Source organism: Drosophila santomea, chromosome X (assembly GCF_016746245.2).
Source record: "Drosophila santomea strain STO CAGO 1482 chromosome X, Prin_Dsan_1.1, whole genome shotgun sequence".
NCBI lineage: Eukaryota > Metazoa > Arthropoda > Insecta > Diptera > Drosophilidae > Drosophila > Drosophila santomea.
In genome coordinates this window covers 777,626-795,452 of record NC_053021.2, presented here as the reverse complement: position 1 = coordinate 795,452, position 17,827 = coordinate 777,626, and the positions used below count along the sequence as shown (strand labels likewise).

The 17,827-nt window shown below is 47.1% G+C and overlaps 1 protein-coding gene across 1 annotated transcript; it reads left to right on the top strand.

Moving 5' to 3' along the window:
• Nucleotides 1-13,893: 13,893 nt before the first annotated feature.
• On the top strand, nucleotides 13,894-16,589 carry LOC120456729 (synaptic vesicle glycoprotein 2B). The gene is made up of 8 exons (XM_039643715.1): nucleotides 13,894-14,385; nucleotides 14,449-14,627; nucleotides 15,035-15,216; nucleotides 15,283-15,518; nucleotides 15,571-15,863; nucleotides 15,919-16,078; nucleotides 16,140-16,267; nucleotides 16,333-16,589. The coding sequence occupies exons 1-8, from the start codon at nucleotides 13,931-13,933 to the stop codon at nucleotides 16,386-16,388; spliced, it is 1,689 nt and encodes a 562-aa protein (XP_039499649.1). The 5' UTR covers nucleotides 13,894-13,930; the 3' UTR covers nucleotides 16,389-16,589.
• The last annotated feature ends 1,238 nt before the right edge of the window (nucleotides 16,590-17,827 follow it).

The following is a 17,827-nucleotide window of genomic DNA, read 5'->3' as shown; positions in this document are numbered from 1 at the left end:
CGCTACCAGACTTTCAAGCTTGCACTCTTTTGAGAAGCTCCATTGCATTAATTCATTTTGGATCAGCGTAATATCAAAGTACATTCCTATTACCATCACCCGCAACCTGATTTCTCGCTGTGTAGTATATCCCACGCGGTGGTGTCACCAAATCGAGGCAGTGACTCTCGATTGGCATTCCCATGGTGCAGCATTGCCTGGGGCAACTCCGGATGGGCGGGCAAAAGAAGGCCGCCCGGAGGGGTGTAATCCCCCGCTGTCAGGCGTAAAGAAAATAAAAACAAGAATGTGATGAAGAGCTTTGGGGAAGAGAGCCCCCAAATACCCTTAAGTACCCATAAAGCATTTTATACTTTTCAATTTGAAAATTTGCGCTACGACGCGGTTGTGACGCCGTTTTCCTCACCCTTGAGCCCAAAATCAAAACACTTTTCGTGGAAATGAAGGGTTGCTCCGCATGACATTCCAAACACATGATTCTGGGGCATGTCTATGTGAATGTGGCACTTCGCAAAGTCTTAACACCCGGCAAAGGTAGCGTATCGACAAAAATAAGCGCTATAGAGATGTCAGCTGTGAAAATTTGCGTTGCCCAACGACGATCTCGGTTCAGTTCGGGTGGGTTCTCTTGGGTCCGGACTACGGACTGCGGACTGCGGACTGCGGACTACGGACTCCCCCGACTTTCGAATCCCCTCTCTGTTTGTCACCAATGCAGTGTGTGTGTGCGGTGAGCCAATATATATCGTGTTTAAGCCAACACCCAGAAACAAACAGCAGGGAATGTGGAAGGCCAAACACATGGAGATCGAGTGGCGGCAGGGAAATCGAGGGGCACATCGAGTTGCCGTTGCCCATCGAGGGTCTCCATTGTGTGGCCAACTGTGTGCAACTGTGCGGAGGCGTTGAAGCATAAACAGTTTTTGACATTGTCAGGCCAAGACACATGCTAATGCCACACTGACTGAATACCGAGGGGGCGACGATGGGCGATGGGTGGTGGGTGGTGGGTGGTGGGTGTTGGGTGGCAGTACCCATTGGGTGCACACAAAAAATCAGTCCTTCAAGCTCGCATACATATGTACATACATCCAAAGCCGAATCAGGAGCCAGAATGCTTTGCGGAGTACAGAAATCCTCTGATCTGGAACATCAAATCGGTTCAAAACCCGAATTTCTATCGAGTGTACTGCTGAATAAAGAACCAGGAATGACTGATGCCAGTTTCGAGACTTAAATGCATAATAATAATAATAATAATAATAATAACTGAATGCAGTGTGGATCAATCGATCGGTTATTAAGCTTGCAATTAATGGCAAAATAACCCTTATATAAAAATGCAGATATAGAGTTGCAGAGTAAACAAGACTCAAGCCCGATGGCTAGACTCTTCTGCAAATGTTAAGCAAATATTACTAAGCAAGTCTGGCGCTTATTGGCAAGCCATGTACCATAAATACAAGTTGTTTCAAAAACATAAATTCAGGCAAATGCCTACAAACATGAGCACCATGAGTAAAGCAGCCAATAAACGTCCAATAAAAGCCCCAATAAATGCCGAATAAAAGGGTAGACAAAGGTAGCGAGCAGAGCCCAGTTTAAATGCCCTCATTGTAGCTGTCAGAAATGTTTAGCCGCACTTTTCATCTATGCCCCCTGAACCTTGGGGCGTTTCAAGTGGGCATTTTCGTGTAGTGTAGGCCTCTACATCCATACATACATACATACATATATATACGTACGTACATATGTGGTTGTTGGCAGGCCCAGTCAGCCGTAAACGTTATCTATCGCTCCCTGCCCCAAACTGGCTCCTGGTTTTCCTGCTTTTCCTGCCTTTCTCACTTTCATCAAAATGCAACTTGTGTGTACGTACGTACATATAAGCCTCATATCTATAGAGCCGCATAACCGTACTATATCTTTTGGCTTTTATAGCTCTCACCGAGATTCACGTTTTTAGGGTCCCGGCCTTTGGACTTTATGGACTCATTTGGTGACTGGACGTGATGTGAAAGTTGTGCCACAAAAACACAAAAACAGAAACACACACAGAGAAACACCCACACGTGTTGTGGGTAAACCGATTTGTCATTATTATTGAAGACCATAAAGTTAACCGGACTGCCACGACTCGGAATATGGCGGCAAGCAGAAACGTTTACCCAGCGCTTAAAAAGCAAACATCGCAGAAATCGCAAAAGTCGCAAACATCGCAGTTCAAGGACGCTGGGATCAGGTATCATGCATCATCGCCGACATCAAGTTGTGGCACAATTGCGCATCAAGCGGCAACACGAGACAGGCAATGTTAACAAACTGGAAAATGGTAGTGGAAAAACGACGACTGCAATTTGGGCCAAAATTTGGGCAGACGCTCTGAATTGATGGAAAATATATGTCTCTCGATAATGTTAGGCAATGGATTATGGAATAATAGATAGAGTATAGAACACATCTTAAGCATCTAGTATCAAGTTTTTAAATTTAAATTGAAGCAATAAAAAAAGCGGTAGGTAAATGGATCAAGAAACTTTTGAATACCACTTTTAAGCATCTTATGCAAGTGATGGGAATGGAAAACGTTTTGAGCAGCAAAACGTCGACCAATTGACGTGCAATAAATTTCATATTTCACTCTCTAAATTCTATTTTCAAAGCACTGAGTGTTGTTATTAATTCAACAAATTGCAGTAAGCCCCGAGTGTCCCTTTTTTGCTGGACAAGACAGGACAGCTCAGGACTGCCCAGGACAGGAGACTAGAGCCCAGGACAAAGCAGGATGGGAAAAAAGGCAGCACCGTGGGGATTTCGCTTTGAGAACTCTCTCATTTCTCCTCGCAATGAAGGTGTGAAGTGTCAGTTGCAGAGAAAAAAGGGGATGCAACAACCGAGATGCAGTTGCAGATGTTGATGCTGCTGGTGATGCAGATGACCCCGTCTCGCATTTGTGGGACAGGCGGCACTACATTATGGAATTTCCCTTGTACTTCATTCCAATCAGGGAAAGTGAAGTGTCCCCCGAGGAGCGCCGTCTACTGAAATGGGGGAAAATGTTGTTGCGCTGCAACCGAATGCTGCGAATGCGAAAGCGAATGCGAAAGCGAATACGAATGGGAATGCAACACTTTGTGGCAACTTTCAGCTTCCTGTGATGGCCCTTTTCCGCCAACCGCCCACCGCCTCCCTTCCGCTCCCATGTTGGCCCTTCAATGTTTGCTTAACCAAATTAAAGTTTTTGGCCAGAGAAGAGGAACGTGTGGCCTCGGTTTTCGTCCTGGTTTTCGCCATTTCCCCCAGCCGAAAAAGCCTTCTGCTTAATTAGTTGTAAGCGAATTTGTATTCAATTTGTTGGCTCTCTTGGTGGTTGGGGCATTTCGGCAGCTCTTCCTGCTCCCTGCTCCACTTCCCAGATCCCAGTTCCCAGTTCCCACTTCCCGTTTCCCTGCTTTCTGTTCCGCTTCCTGTTGGCAGAGCAACCGAGTCCAAGTCCACCTCCATCACATAACTTGCTCTGGCAGGCCATAAATTATGTTGCCTACGACTTGGCAATTAAGCCAGCTGAACGAGGAGTATGGGATGCACAAAAAAAGGCGGCTAGTGGCGCGTGCCGAACCGGCAAAAATATAGTTTCGAGGCCCCGAAGTGGGATCTCTTTCTCTCCACCGCTGAGCTGAGCCCATCAAATTTACACCTAACAAACTTCATAACAAAGTCATAAAACCCACACACAACCAGGCCCATAAAAATGTTAAGGCCAAGAGCAAAGAGCCAAGTAGAGAGGTCCAGGCAAGGTGTCGAGCGTAGAGCATATATACCCATCTACCCTCTACTCCAGACACCGAAACAAATGTTTACCATTTACTCAGTACCTTCCCATTATTAGCATATTTGCTAGATGTGTGAAGACGATGGAAAAGATGGCTCATTAGGCCACACTTCCTTTAAGTTGCTTAGCCTTTAAAGCGAATGCCACGGCTGTTATGCTGCTGTGTTGGTTTTTGATCTAAAAGTCTGAAAGAAACTAAAATATACGAAAATATGTCGGATATGTTTTTCGTCGTGTGTAAAACCGCAGGCAAAATTGAAACTGAAACTGCAAAAATGTTCAACCAGCAAAAGACGAGAGCTGGCAATAGCAACAGTGGAAAGGGGGTGGCGGTGGTCTCCGGGCGAAGTGGCGAAGTGGCGAAGGGGCGTGGCAGCAGAACACTTAAAGTGGCTCTTTAAACAGCCTCCTTCTTCACTTCCCCACCCACCACGCCCAACCAGGCCAACCAGAACAGTTAGCCCAACCAGCCAGGGCCGGAAAATTGCTCACTTTTGGGAAGCGCCAGCTGAAAATATGCATATGAATATAAAACCAAGCGAGCCTCATGTGTGTTTACGGCTGACTGTGTGCGTGTGTGTGAGTGCGAGTAAGTGTGTGTGTGTGTAGTTATGTGTGTGGTGCTGAAAGTTTCGCCACCATCCTTGACCCGACCCCTTTTGAGGCAGACAGACAGTTTGTGTTTGCGTGTCACTGAGCCTGTAATGTATTCTAATTGAATGTTGAACTTGACCATCTCCGCATATGCGACTAACTGGAAGCGGAAAGGACCTCACACGCACACACACATGCACCCACACACAGCCACACACAGGAAGCCCACATGTACAGCACACACGGAAAGGCAGAGAGGAAGGAAGGAAGGCAGCCAGGACAACTGGGGCTCGAAATGCTCGAGAAGAGCAACCGAATTGGATGGAAACACCAGTTAGCCAGTGATATCCGATTCAGGGATTCGCTGTGCAGCTTTTCAGATTTTCAAATGTTCAGATTCTCAGCTTTTCCTGCTCCCTAATGAGTGCAAAGACAAGGACACGATAGACATTAGTTCTCGGTAATTAATTTGCTTCAGTTGTTTGCGTTTATTGATGAGAGATACATTTCATCGCAGCAATTTCAAATCTATTCGTTTGCATACTTCTTTGTGCGATCGGTAAAAATGTACGTTACGCATAATGCATTTTAAAATGCTAGTTCAGTGAAATTGAAAGGCAGTGACATCGCTTGGCTGGTAATCGTCAATTATAAATGGACAATTATTGTGTGCAGCTTTCTGGAACTCGGAAACCAGAATGATTGTCATTTATCCCAGCCAATGTTGCAGTTTCAATGAAAAAATACATACGAGTAAAAATACATACATGCATATATGTATTTCTGTTGTTTTCTGACCTCAAAATAAATATAACATTTTCGAGGAGGAATAGTCAGTTTTGGTTTTTTCTCCTGAAACACCGAGTTGTCGGGCCATAAAGTTAGCGACTAACATTTCCAATTGAAATGCGGGAATCATTTGCATGAAATCAAAATGCGAGTTCCCCGAGTTACCCGAAATGCATAAAATGCACAAATGTTTAACCAAATGGGAGCCATGCTCTGTAATTTTATTAAAAATCATTGACCACGCCCCCGCTCCACGCTGATTGCATTTGTAGTCCATGGCAAAAAGCATAAAAGGCAGCAATCAAACCGAGATACCCCATATCCGATAGAGATAGCAATAGATATGGAGTTGCCCAAGCAAAAAATTTCCATATATATATATAGATATATATATATATATATATACATAGATATACATTTATGCATATGTATATGTGCGCGTTTGTGTGTTCGCACACATGCCAAATGCAATTTCCATAACAAATCAAATATTTTATGGCCCCAGCCGAATGGCAACCGAAAAATGTTGCTGGCTTTAAAGCGAGCAGGCGCAGGCCAACATGCACACATCTTCTCCTATTGTTGCAAGGAAAAGTGGTTGGGGCAGGTCCCTAAATCACTAAAGCACACATATCTACACCCAAATGTGTGTCTATATATGCACATGTGAGTTGCTGGGTTGTTGGGTTGTTGGGTTTTGCGGTTGCTCCGCTGGGAAACCCGGAAAAGGCAACAATTAGTTGGGCATTTGCTTTAAATAATATTTTCCAAATGTCCCAAGCAAAATTGTCATAAATAAAGATACGCTCTCCAGATGGCCGCCTAGCGAAGTGGGCTATACCCTGGATGGAAACGAAGTGGGCTATACCCTGGCTTTACCCTGGAATGGAAGCTTGAGCTCAAATATTTGCAATTTACGCAATGGGCTTGGCAAATATTGCAAATTCAAGCCTTTCAGACTTATTTTTTAATACATTCGCATGTTCCATTTTGGGGCATACTAATTTGTGGAGGTTGAACTCCTTCCGGCTTTTAGTTATATGCATTTGTTAGAGAAACATTAGAAGAACTCCCATCGGAAGTGGTCAGTGGCCAGGATTGGTTAATAGATGCACAGAAATGACTGGAAACCATGGATTTAAGGAGCTGTTGGATGCAAGTCAGGATGCAAGTGCTAATACTCAGCGTTTTGGTTTGCAAAATCGAATTGTGTGCGTAATTAGTGGCATATGTGTATTCAGCCTCTATATTGCAAGAATAAGATTTAAAACAGGAAAAACTGATTTAAAACCTTTCAAAGAATCTAAAACCAAAGCAAAGGAGTTTATAAACAAAGAATACAAATCTTTCTTTCAGTACGCCATTTTAATTGTTTTAATGCGTTTACCAACTCAAATATCTCACTATAATTGCTAGGCGTATGTTTGTTTGTTTGTTGGCATTCCCCCAAAAGATATTATATCTTGAAATCTAACGTCTAACATCTGAAATCTAACATCTGAAATCTAAAATCTAATATCTAATATCTAATGTCTTTCCCACTTGCGTTCGTGTGATTTGTTTTCCATTTGGTGAAGAGCTCTGAAAGCTTCCAGTGCGTTGCAATGCTTAACTTTTAACCCACACAAGTGTCAAGTGCATTATGCTTGTGTGTATGTTTTGGAAAATAAGTCCGTTCACTGAGAAAAAAGGACATCTCCCACGGCGAACACTGCTCGTACATTCACGTGATTCTCCTTCTCTGATGCCACCTATTGTCGTTTGGGCAACTACTGTTCTTAATGAAGAGTAAAATAGGGGCGAAATGATTACATTTCCGAGCGATTTGATGCCAATCCATTTTTCTGCGTGTGTGCTGTGCGGCAAAATGCGGAAAATGTGGCAAGAACATTTACACAAAGCCCGCCGGCGACAGCAGCACCAAAAACCAAACTAAACTGCAGCAATTAACTGCCAGAGCAGGGAACTCGGCCAGTAGAGGGTTAAGGGTGGCAAATGGCAAATGGCAGATGGCAGATGGCAGGTGGCAGGTGGGTTCTTTTGGGTGTTTTTGGGGGCTGTGGGGCTTAGGGGCTTAGGGGTCAAGGGGTTTAGGGTGCAAAACAAATCAGGCGAGGCTAAAACTTTGATGCACTTGTTTTGAACATTCAAAGAAGCGCAAAATCGTTTAAGTAACCGGGATTGCAAATACCACAAATCGCTTCGAGAACGTGGAAGTGGACGTGGAAGTGGAAGTTGAAGTGTTCCCGCTGTTGGGACTCCAAATGGACCCAAAGTTGTTTTAAGCCTACGCAACAACCTCGTCCACGAGGGAACCCATCGCCACAGCTCCTATCGGGGTGGATAGGTGGATAGCTGGTTGGGTGGATGTCCAGATGCCCAGATGGATAGCTGCGGGGATGCGGCTGATGCGGCATCAGTGGCCCTGCGCTGGTTGGTCACATCAACCGCCCACCACCAAGCCTCGAAAAGGGGGCGCCCCATCGCCGTTTGGGGCACGGGGAATGCAACAAAAACAGAACGTTAAACCACCAAACACCAAATGCTGTCGCTGTCGCTGTCAGGCGGTCGCAGGCGGCGGAGGGGGGAGTAGGTGGAGGAGGAGGAGGGTGGGCGGTAAAATGGCGGACCTGCAGGGCGGAGCAGTCGGTAGCCGTTGGCTGGCAGCTGCTAAGCTTCACACGCACACTCAGAGAAAGCGGAGCCTACTTATACCACTGCCAGCAGAGGTGCACAAGAATAAATATTAGAGGCACATGGTTTCGGATCAAGCTTTGTATTCAACTTGAATATTGCATGACCTTTGCACTGGTTTTCCTCCCAGTGTTCCGGTGAATGACCCAGTTGCCACCACGCCACTCCGCCACTCCGCATCCTGCGCCCTGTTCATTTGCGCATCTAATGAAGCTCAACGCTGCAAATGTGCGTGGGCGGTTAAGGCTGCGGGAAAGCGGAAAAGCGGAAAAACAGGAAAGCCGAACAGGGGGGAAGGGAACGGCAGCGTCGTCAGCTGCTGCCATCAACAACGCATTTCGGTGGAAAAAGTTTTCCCGCGCAAGGGGAGAGCGGCGGCATAACATAACGTTTCATTAGAGATGAGCTGATAAACATGCACGAGCAGCGGCACCAAGGGTTAAGGCCCCACCAAAGTTTCACCAGCCCCAAATGTGCACTATTTAATAAGCTCCCACAGTGACTAGTCATCTTCCCAGTGACTAGTCATCTTCCGTAGCCGGACTTTAGCTCTTTGGTGCTCGATCTCAAGTGACTCCTTTGGCAATTCGACGCTTTTGTCGCCTGTGCTGGCCACACATGGAGCTTTGTTTTTCCGGCTGATGTTTCCATTTTTATTTCGGATATGCTGCTTGCCCCTTCTGTTGTTGTTTTTGTTGTGGGTCTGGGCCAGCCCTTTGTTTTCGGTGGCCCTAAAAAATTGCACAGTTTCTTGTTCAGCTGACCTCGGTGGCGATGGGCGAGGGACGAGGGACGAGGGAAGGGGTCCTGGTGGAATGCCTCGTGTGGTCGGCGGCACGACAACAACAGCGCTGAAATGTGAGTGACCACCAAGGGGGAGAGGCAGAGGCAGAGGCAGAGACAGAGGTATTTGGCACGCCAATACAATAACAAATTAAAGGCACAAAGGATTTAGATCCTGCGGTTAACCCCCTCGTTCGCGCTCTATCCTCTGCACTGCAAGAAATCATTGCATACCCCCAGGGGTGCGCATTCCCGGAATGCGTGGAATTTCACATAAAAGGGGTTTTTATTCAAGCACATGAATATATCTGTATATCTGTATATCTGATTGCTGACTTGGTTACCGAACACATCACAGATGTGTACTACTACTACTATACTAGGCTTTTTGGTCAGTGTGCGAGTGTGCGAGTGTGCGTGCAAACTGCGTGGGAAAGCGAGAAGAAAACCGAGAATGCAAATGGGGGGATGAGCATGGAAATGGTAATGGAAGGGGGCTGTGGGTGGGGATGGTAGTGGTGCTGATGGTGGAGCAGTGGAGCTAAGCCTTGAGCGCACATTACCGGCGATTACCCCGTTAGCGTGCACCGTTACCGTTACCGTTGCCGTTACCGTTAGTTGCCGCTTGAAACAAGCTTTTGCGGATGCGAATGCGAATGCGAATGCGGATGCGGATGCGAACATCCTCTTAAGCTCATCAAAGGAGCAGGAACAAGAGCAGAAGCAGCTCCAAAACACAACGAAGGGTCGACCATGCCATTTGGCCTGAGAAAAAGGATACACTGAACCAAAAGAAGTGGCACACATAAGAATGCTACCGCTGCCGTTCTGCGATCCATACAAGTGATTGGAGGGCGCATTTTCTTGCAGTGCAGCTGAGAGCGCACGAGAATGGAAATGCAGTGAGCACGTTTGATTATAGGACTTTGATAAAGTTATCACACAATCGGAGGCAAGCTGCCGTTTAAGCGCTTAAGTGGGCCAGTTTTCGCAGCCATCCAATTACGCGGCAGTCAACTGGGCGACTTGATTGCATGATTGATTGACGGCTTGATTGACGCCCTGACGTTGCGACAGGTGCGATGAAGGATGGCTTTCAGCCCTCAAGACAGCCCGGTGGCAACAGGTGGCCGCAAAGTGTGCTAGCTGTTCAATGTAACACGCGACGCCACCTGCATTGCATTGGCTAATAGTCGACACAGTAATTCGCTTCCTCGTTGAAAACCCTGCCCCTTCGCCCCTTTTCCCAACCACGCCTCTTTCCAGCTTTTCCCGCTGGCATTGTGTTTTCCCGGGCGCACTACTCAAACTCCCACTCAACCGCACACCTGGCGGATTGTCGCCAGCCGTGGCGTAGAAAGCGTTAGATGCAATAACTCGCATAAAACTATGCACCTTCCTCCAAGGCGGGCTTTCCATCAGCGATGAGCGCGTGACACGCGATCCTCTGCCCTCATCAAAATTAGCAAAAAATTGCAATAAATTAGAATTTAGGTATACAGTTGGATAGGAAATTTAATTACGAACTCAACGAGGTATGACATTCCATATTTGGACCACTATTTCGAATGCTGTGATCAAAAAACTGATAATTATTTACGCAAAAAACAGAAAATCGATTTTCGCCGAAATTTTAATATTTACGATTGGTATTTTTGGTATGATTTGGCCAAAAATGGTCAGAAAGTTAAAAGAATTACATATTTTTACTCCTAATTACCAATACTAACCAACCAAATCACTTTTTGACCGACTCTGTTAAAATAATTTTTGGCCAAATTTTCGCATTTTTTGTAAGGGGTAACATCATCAAAAATCATCATCAAAAATTGCAAAAAATGTGAAAAGAATCGAATTTTTTTTTGAAAACACAGTTCGATTAGAAATTTAATTACGAACTCAACGAGGTATGGCATTCCACTTTTGGACAACTATTTTTACTGCTATCGAAAAAAAACTGATTATTTTTGATCAAAAAATCGAGAAATCGAAAATTTTGTAAAAAATCGGACCTCTGCACTTGCAGCAATCATATTCCAGAGCCGAGATGGATCGGAGTGGTGTATTGCCACATGAGCCAGCGGCACACTGGGAAGGAAGCACTGATGACGATGACCACTCATCTCTAACGGCGCCCAATAACCCACTGGCAACAGCGTAACATGCTGAAAATGGGTGGGTATACATAAACTTTAAGCGCCAATGAGGGACATTACATTATTGAGTTGGCGATGGCCGTCGATGGTTTGCGGTAGAATGGTCGGCGAGACGAGGAAACGGGGGACTGGGCCAGGTGCTGATGGAGATGGAAGTGGAAGTGCAGGAGGTGGGTTCGTGGCTTGGCATCCTGGCTCCTGCGGTGCGGAGCTTGGGCATTAGTTTGACATTTACTTGGGCACGTCGTTAGCAGCTGAGTGCCACATGCACCCATGTGTGTGTGTGTGTGTGTGTGTGTGTTTGCCACGCACTGCAAGATGAACTTAAAAGTTCCATCGTTATTTATTATTTAGTAATATGCTTTAGCATTAAACGTATCAGCTTCCTTTGCCAAGCCTTGGTTATGCGCCCACTTGTACGCCTTACTGTTTGTAAACTTCAGTTGGCCATTCAGCAATTAAACAACAAAACTTCGCTCAGTGTATTTGGGGACCGTGTGTGTGCGTAAACGGCACTCTAATGCTCTTGCCATGGCTCGGCAATTCAAATAGTTGAAATTGTTTGAGCTTGATTTAGGCAGACACACCTCAGCACATACACATACACATATACACCCAGACACACACAAACACACACGCACACCTTGGACATAGCGACAAGTTTTAGCCGTCCAACCTCCAACCTCCAGCCACCACCCACAACCAAGCAGCCAGCAGCCAGCAGCCATCAATCCCCAGAAAGCCACCCACTGAAAGCAGCCCTCCGCACTCTCTCATAATGTTTCCTCAGCCAGACCGAAAGCACAACAAATTAAGCCTTTTAACAAACACAAACAAAAGTCCAATTTGTTGCCAAGTTGTGACGCTGTCCAACATGCAAAGCCGTTAACTACAGCAGTACACAGAGAGAAACCAGACGGGCCCCTGCCGAAAAGCAACTTCATTTCAAGCACTTCACTTCAATATAGGATAGGGTATCAGGTTTCTGAGCAAGTGCTGCAGGAAAAGTGCACAAGATAGCCGTGTTCCTTGAAATGGAAAACTTCTTGGAGCTGATTTTCCCGGTGCATGTCCCACACCCACACCCTTGGCACCCTTGGCACTGTGCCCCGATCGTCGGAGGTGAAAAAGTTTTGGCGCTCGCTTCGCCAGCTTCTGTTTGACTTAGATAATAGCGCAAAGAAATTTGCGTAGCCCCCCATGCCCCGCAATACCCCGCAGTGGAGCTGATGAAATTAAACAAATTGTAGCGTGGAAAAATTTCAGTCTTGGCGGATTTCGTCATGTCTTTTATGGCCACTGGGCATGGTCATGGCCCTCGGTGGAGCACAGTGGAGCACAGTGGGCGGAATTGCTGAAGTGGGGAAAGTGCTCAGGAGCAGGCGATGCGGTTAATGGGAAAGGCAAGGGAAAGGGTTTCTTTTGGGACTTTAAACACAGCTCTTGCATGGCAAATTCTTGTTTATCTTAATTAAAATGTACTGAGCCCCATGAATGAATCATGTTGTGCAAGTGCACGATAATCTGGATTCTAGAAACGCTCCCTGGCCTGGGAATGTACCATTCTTAATAAAAGTGAGGACGCACCAGAACAAAGCACTGTTCCACACACATTGTTCCACACACACACTTCAAGAAATGGTATTTTGGCTTCAAACGATGGGCCAAATGGCTCAAACTCTTTCGTCACTACTGAAACAGAAGCATTGGACTCCCTTATAAATTTGATTACATTTTGGTCGAGTGTCAGAATTTTTTGCGACTATCTAACCCATCAGCCATTAATTCTCACGACCAGACCCTTTGTTCATTCCCCTCATTGCCTCCAAGAAAGCGAAACCTTGCTCGGCACTAAACCGATACCATGGGATGCCAAATCCTGTAAGTTGCGCCCTAATCCCCCGCCGGGGAGTAATCTGCTCTCTATTGCTTGTTCCACCGCTGCACTCCTCCGCCTGCAGCCGCTTAATTAATATCAAATCCTGATCTATGCCACATGAGGCCCCCACTGTGCGGCCCGGGCAGTTTCAGATTCTGTGAAATCAAATCGCAGCACACGCCAAACCTAGACCAGACCGCAGCTCTAAGCCCCTACATGAGTAATCGTAATCCCGAAAAGTTTTCAGGGAAACCAACTCATAACCCGTAATCATCGCAATTAGTTTAGCCTGATGACGACGCAACGGTTGTCAAGCCGGCGACTGGCAACTGGCAACTGGCAACTGCAAAGTGGAAATGGATATGGGAATGGGAATGGGAATGGCAACGGGGAGCCCACGTAAATCAGCGAGGCGCTGCCGTGTCGTCATAGGAGACGTAATCAGAGCAGCTGCGAAGAAGCCACCTGCCAATGGCGACTGCGAAATACCATTAAAAACTTATCGAACAAAGCACAGAAGTATAAATATTAGTAAGACACATTTGGCCAAGTCGACCCATTTTTGTATCAAAGTTGGCACTCTGACCTCTATCAATTGCTGCTTGAACAGAACGATTAGCTAGTCATTTTCGAGAACAAACTATCCAACGAAATGGCATACCCTGCGCCAAGCATCCCGTACAGGGAATCGAAAAATCAGTAAACCGAATCACGGCGGCAATAAAGCCCCCCATTCACATGGACAGTCGCAGCCGGAGTGATCACATACATCGTACGTCGAGGGGCCAGATACCGCTGATGAGGCGGATGATGGGGGCTCATAAACCGCCGAGTAAACAGTAAACAGGGAGGCGTTTAATTGTTTTCATGCCTGTCCGAAGCTGGAGGGAGGTTAATGGATTAAAGGGTGAGTTCGCGGGGTCACCGCCAGGAAAATGATTTAGTTAAACAAACGTGGAGCTTACACACCAGCTCGGCGCACGCTTAGAGGATCCACCACAACACTGATGATGACACTGGCAGCATCCCAAGTAGGGTGATCCTTAGTCGCTAGATTAGCGCAATTGGCATAAGCATCGCTTGTTTTCCCTCGACTATAGGCAAACAAAGATGATTTGAGGCCCCAGCGCCGTCGGGAAGATATAACGTACCCGCCCAACGCCCCAGCTTCAGTCAGCAGAGGCGACCCAAACAACTCGCACAATGAGTGAGCCCCGAGAATCCGGCGATCCCACGCCTCCTCGCAAGGCTGCGGAGCACCAGAAAGATCCTCCCCAGAAAGAGGCAGCAGCAGTGGCAGCAGCTGATTTCGAGACAGCCATCGATGCCGCTGGCTTTGGGATGTTCAACATCCTCCTGCTGGTGGCCGCCGTTCCAGCGGCCATGGGCACCGTCTACGAGACCTCCACGATGTCCTACATCCTGCCCAGCGCCGAGTGCGATCTCAAGCTGAGTCTGCTGGACAAGGGCATCCTGAACGCCATCACCTACGCGGGCATGATCAGCTCGGCGGTGATGTGGGGCTACCTGGCCGACACCAAGGGCAGGAAGAATCTCCTGATTGTGGGCTACGCCGCCGACACGATTTGCGTGCTGGGAGGAGCCCTCAGCCAGAACAGGATCCAGTTGATTATTTTCAAGTACCTTGGTGGCTTCTGGTGAGTAACTAGCTCTTCGCGGTTGGAATCGAACCTCCTCCAGCAGCTCTGTAATCAATGCAGCATGAGTGGCCCCTTCGCCGTTCTTATGACCTATCTGACGGAACTCCACGGACGGAAGCACCGACAGCGCATCATGATGATGGTGGGCATCATGTTCTCCATTGCAACGCTCACGCTACCGGGTTTGGCCATGCTGATTCTGCCCGAGACGTGGAACGTCCGTATCTGGAATTTTTCACGTAAGTTCCGAGGGCGTGTTACGTATTTGCCAGTGTTGTTATCGGTGTTGTTATCAGTGTTAGCTGATAAGAAGCTAGCAGATAACCGGATAAGCATCCGTAGAACAGTGGATAATACCGGAGCCCCCATCATCCATGGGAAAAATCTGCGAAACGATATATAAACTCCACGCGCCCACTAACGCTACCCATATACTCGTGCATATATAGCTCAGCAGCTTTCATTGAGTGCAAATAGTCGTAGAGCAGTAGTGTAGTAAGATGATAACAAGAAGCCCCTGATTACAGCAGCAAGTGCACTTAAGGGAAAACAAATCCCGATTAGATGTACAGCGAAGCTAAAATTAACCTTTTAATGTATAGAAGAAATAAACTTTCTAATGGAATTGAACATCGAACCGTTTCAGTGACCTCCTGGCAGTTCTTCGTTGCCATCACCGCACTGCCCAGTCTGCTGAGCTTTGTGCTCTTCTTTTTCTTCCCGGAGAGTCCCAAGTTCCTCATGTCCAAGGGGCGCAACCAGGAGGCCCTGGCTGCCTTCAAGTTCATGTATCACCTGAACTCGAGAAAACCCAAGGACTCGTTTCCAGTATGTTTACCTAATCATAATTAAATAACCATCATAACCATCAATACATGTACTATTATCAAACAGATCAAGGTGCTGGCCAACGAAGTAATCGTTCCGGTGAAGAAGCACGCCAAGGAGGAAACTCCTCCGACGGAGGAAAAGCCTCCGACTGAGTGCGACGTCGTTCAGGATCCGGAGAGTCAGGACTCCAAGAAGAGCTCTCTGCGCTCGGGTTTCACCCAGCTCCGTCCACTTTTCACCAAACCTTACCTAAGTCTCTCCCTGTGGGTCTACCTCCTGAACTTTTGCGTGCTCTTGGGGTAAGTCTACTAAATGCAACGACGATCCTTTTTAAGAGATGCTTGTTCTTAGGCAAAACACCATGCGACTGTGGCTGCCACAACTATTTGCGTCCATCAACGAGTACGAGAACTTGATGAGCGGCAAATCGCAATCGACGAGCATCTGCAACATCCTGGAGTACAGCGTCAATCGCACCCAAAGACAACTGGAGGCAGTTACCCGGAATGATCCCATGGTCGAGTGCCACGTGAACATAACACCCTCCACCTACACCAACAATCTGATTGTGGCCGCTGCTGGTCTCGTGGCATACATGCTGGCTGGGTTCCTGGTAAATTTAGTTGGCGTCAAGCGCATAATGAGTGAGTACACCATCAATCCATCGAAAGTGGTACTAGAAGTTTTCCGAAATTCCAGCCAGTGGCCTCTTCATAGCGGCCTGCTGCTCCATTGGGATGTACTGGTCCAGCTCGGCAGTGTCCACAGTCGCACTGGCTTCGCTCTTCGTGACCATGGGCAGCATATCGGCCACTTCGGTGATCAGCGCCTCAGTCAACCTCTTTCCCACGTCGCTCAGGTGGGCTTTTGGCCAAATCGGCAAAGTGTTGCCACGACTAACTGGTTTCTAATCCCTTTAGGACGATGATCGTCTCGCTGGAAATGATGTTCGGCCGCCTGGGTTCTCTGCTGGGCAACATATTCTTCCCGGCTCTGATGGGACTGGGCTGCGTGCCACCCTTCCTCATGATCAGTTTGTTCATGCTGGGTAAGTTGAGCGAAGAAGCCAGACTGAAGCCAAATGCGTCCTAATCCGCGTTCCTTATTGCTCAGCTGGGTGCATTATGGCCACATTCCTGCCCCTGAAGAACAAGGCCGCTCTCAAGTGAGCTCCTTCGGACTGGACCGTCTCCGCCGGAGGACTCGAACTCGGCTCCGTTCCACCGCTGTACATAGTGTATTTAACTTATTTCCTAGCTTAGTTCGTTGCCTCCACGCTGTTTGCCTCTTGCGAGAGCTACAATATTTACGGCAACAGAAACCCTAGTTCTCAACTCCATTAAATCAATGCAATCTGCAAGGGTTTTTAAGTTGACTTTCGTTTCCAGCTATTTTCTATTTCTATTTCCATTTCCCTATTTTTTTTTTTTTTTGTTTGGCTTGCCTTGCGCTTCGCCTTTGGTTTAATTAAAAGTTAATTTATTTTAGATTGCAAGTCCCTAGGTTTAAGCAATTTGTATGCAATTTCGTTTCACTTGTCAATTACACGAATTCCTCTCCATCGATTTCCATAAACCGCTGTCACTTATCAATGCATCCTTGAGCTGGGACGAGGACTTCTCTTTTCCGTTCCTGTCCGATGTCCTGCCACTGGCGTTGAAAGTGACTGCCCACGAAGACAAGCAAGCCATGCAGATGGGAATCGGAGGAATTGGCAGTCGGGTCAGTCGCCACGTTGGCCAGTATAACATGGTGCCACACTCCAGCCAGGAGTTGCCAGCCAAATTGAGTCAGGAGTATTCTCACTTCCCCGAAGGCGATGAAGCCTCCGTTGGCATGCAAGCCCATACATTGTTATTAATTAAAATCATTACAATCACAAAACAAATCATTGCCATCGCACATTCCTATCTCAGCACTTAGCACTCAAAGAACTTGGCACTTTAACGCAAATAATGGACGTGGAAACAAGATTTGAGAAATAAAATGATGATGCATTTCTGCGCCCTGCCAACATTGCTCCGCTATTTTAATTAATTAATCCACTCAGTCATAGATTTTGAGTAATTGCCGAGCCAGAGCGAATCGCTTAGCCAGGAAAACGATTAGTGCCGAATACACCATCAAAAGCACAGACCTTTTGGGCCGAATCGTGCGCAAATACAGTGAGACTTCTTCAGCGAAACGAGGTCCTCGGCTGACACGTCTTTAATTCGAAATAAATGAAGTGAGCGAAGCGGGTCGCTCCTATCTTGACATTCCAACGCCCATTCATCGCGGCCAATTGCTACTGGTTTGCTGGGCGGTTTGAGCTACTGGGCCGCCACTGTACCATAATCGCCCTCCATCGCCCCCAATGTCCTCCAGCTGGAGACCCCTGGCGTCTTATCTGCGCGCGGAGGCGTTGATATACGAGTGCGCACTCAAGCCAAATGGAAATGCTAATTATCTGACAACGGAGGCGCTCAGCTCGAAGTGGGAGGCCCGTCTTCTGGGCTGCCCCGATATGCCTATGCCTTGATTTCGCTAATGCTCGAAATCAGACAAGACCCACGGAAAGTTTTAATTAAAAACTTTTCGGCTCTGACTTTTAAAACCCGAGTCGAGT

Coding starts and splice junctions, on each gene's coding strand:
- LOC120456729 (XM_039643715.1), top strand. CDS start 13,931: ATGAGTGAGCCCCGAGAATCCGGCGATCCCACGCCTCCTCGCAAGGCT. Junction 15,519..15,570: donor AACTTTTGCGTGCTCTTGGG/GTAAGTCTACTA, acceptor GCTTGTTCTTAG/GCAAAACACCATGCGACTGT. Junction 16,079..16,139: donor CTCTTTCCCACGTCGCTCAG/GTGGGCTTTTGG, acceptor TAATCCCTTTAG/GACGATGATCGTCTCGCTGG.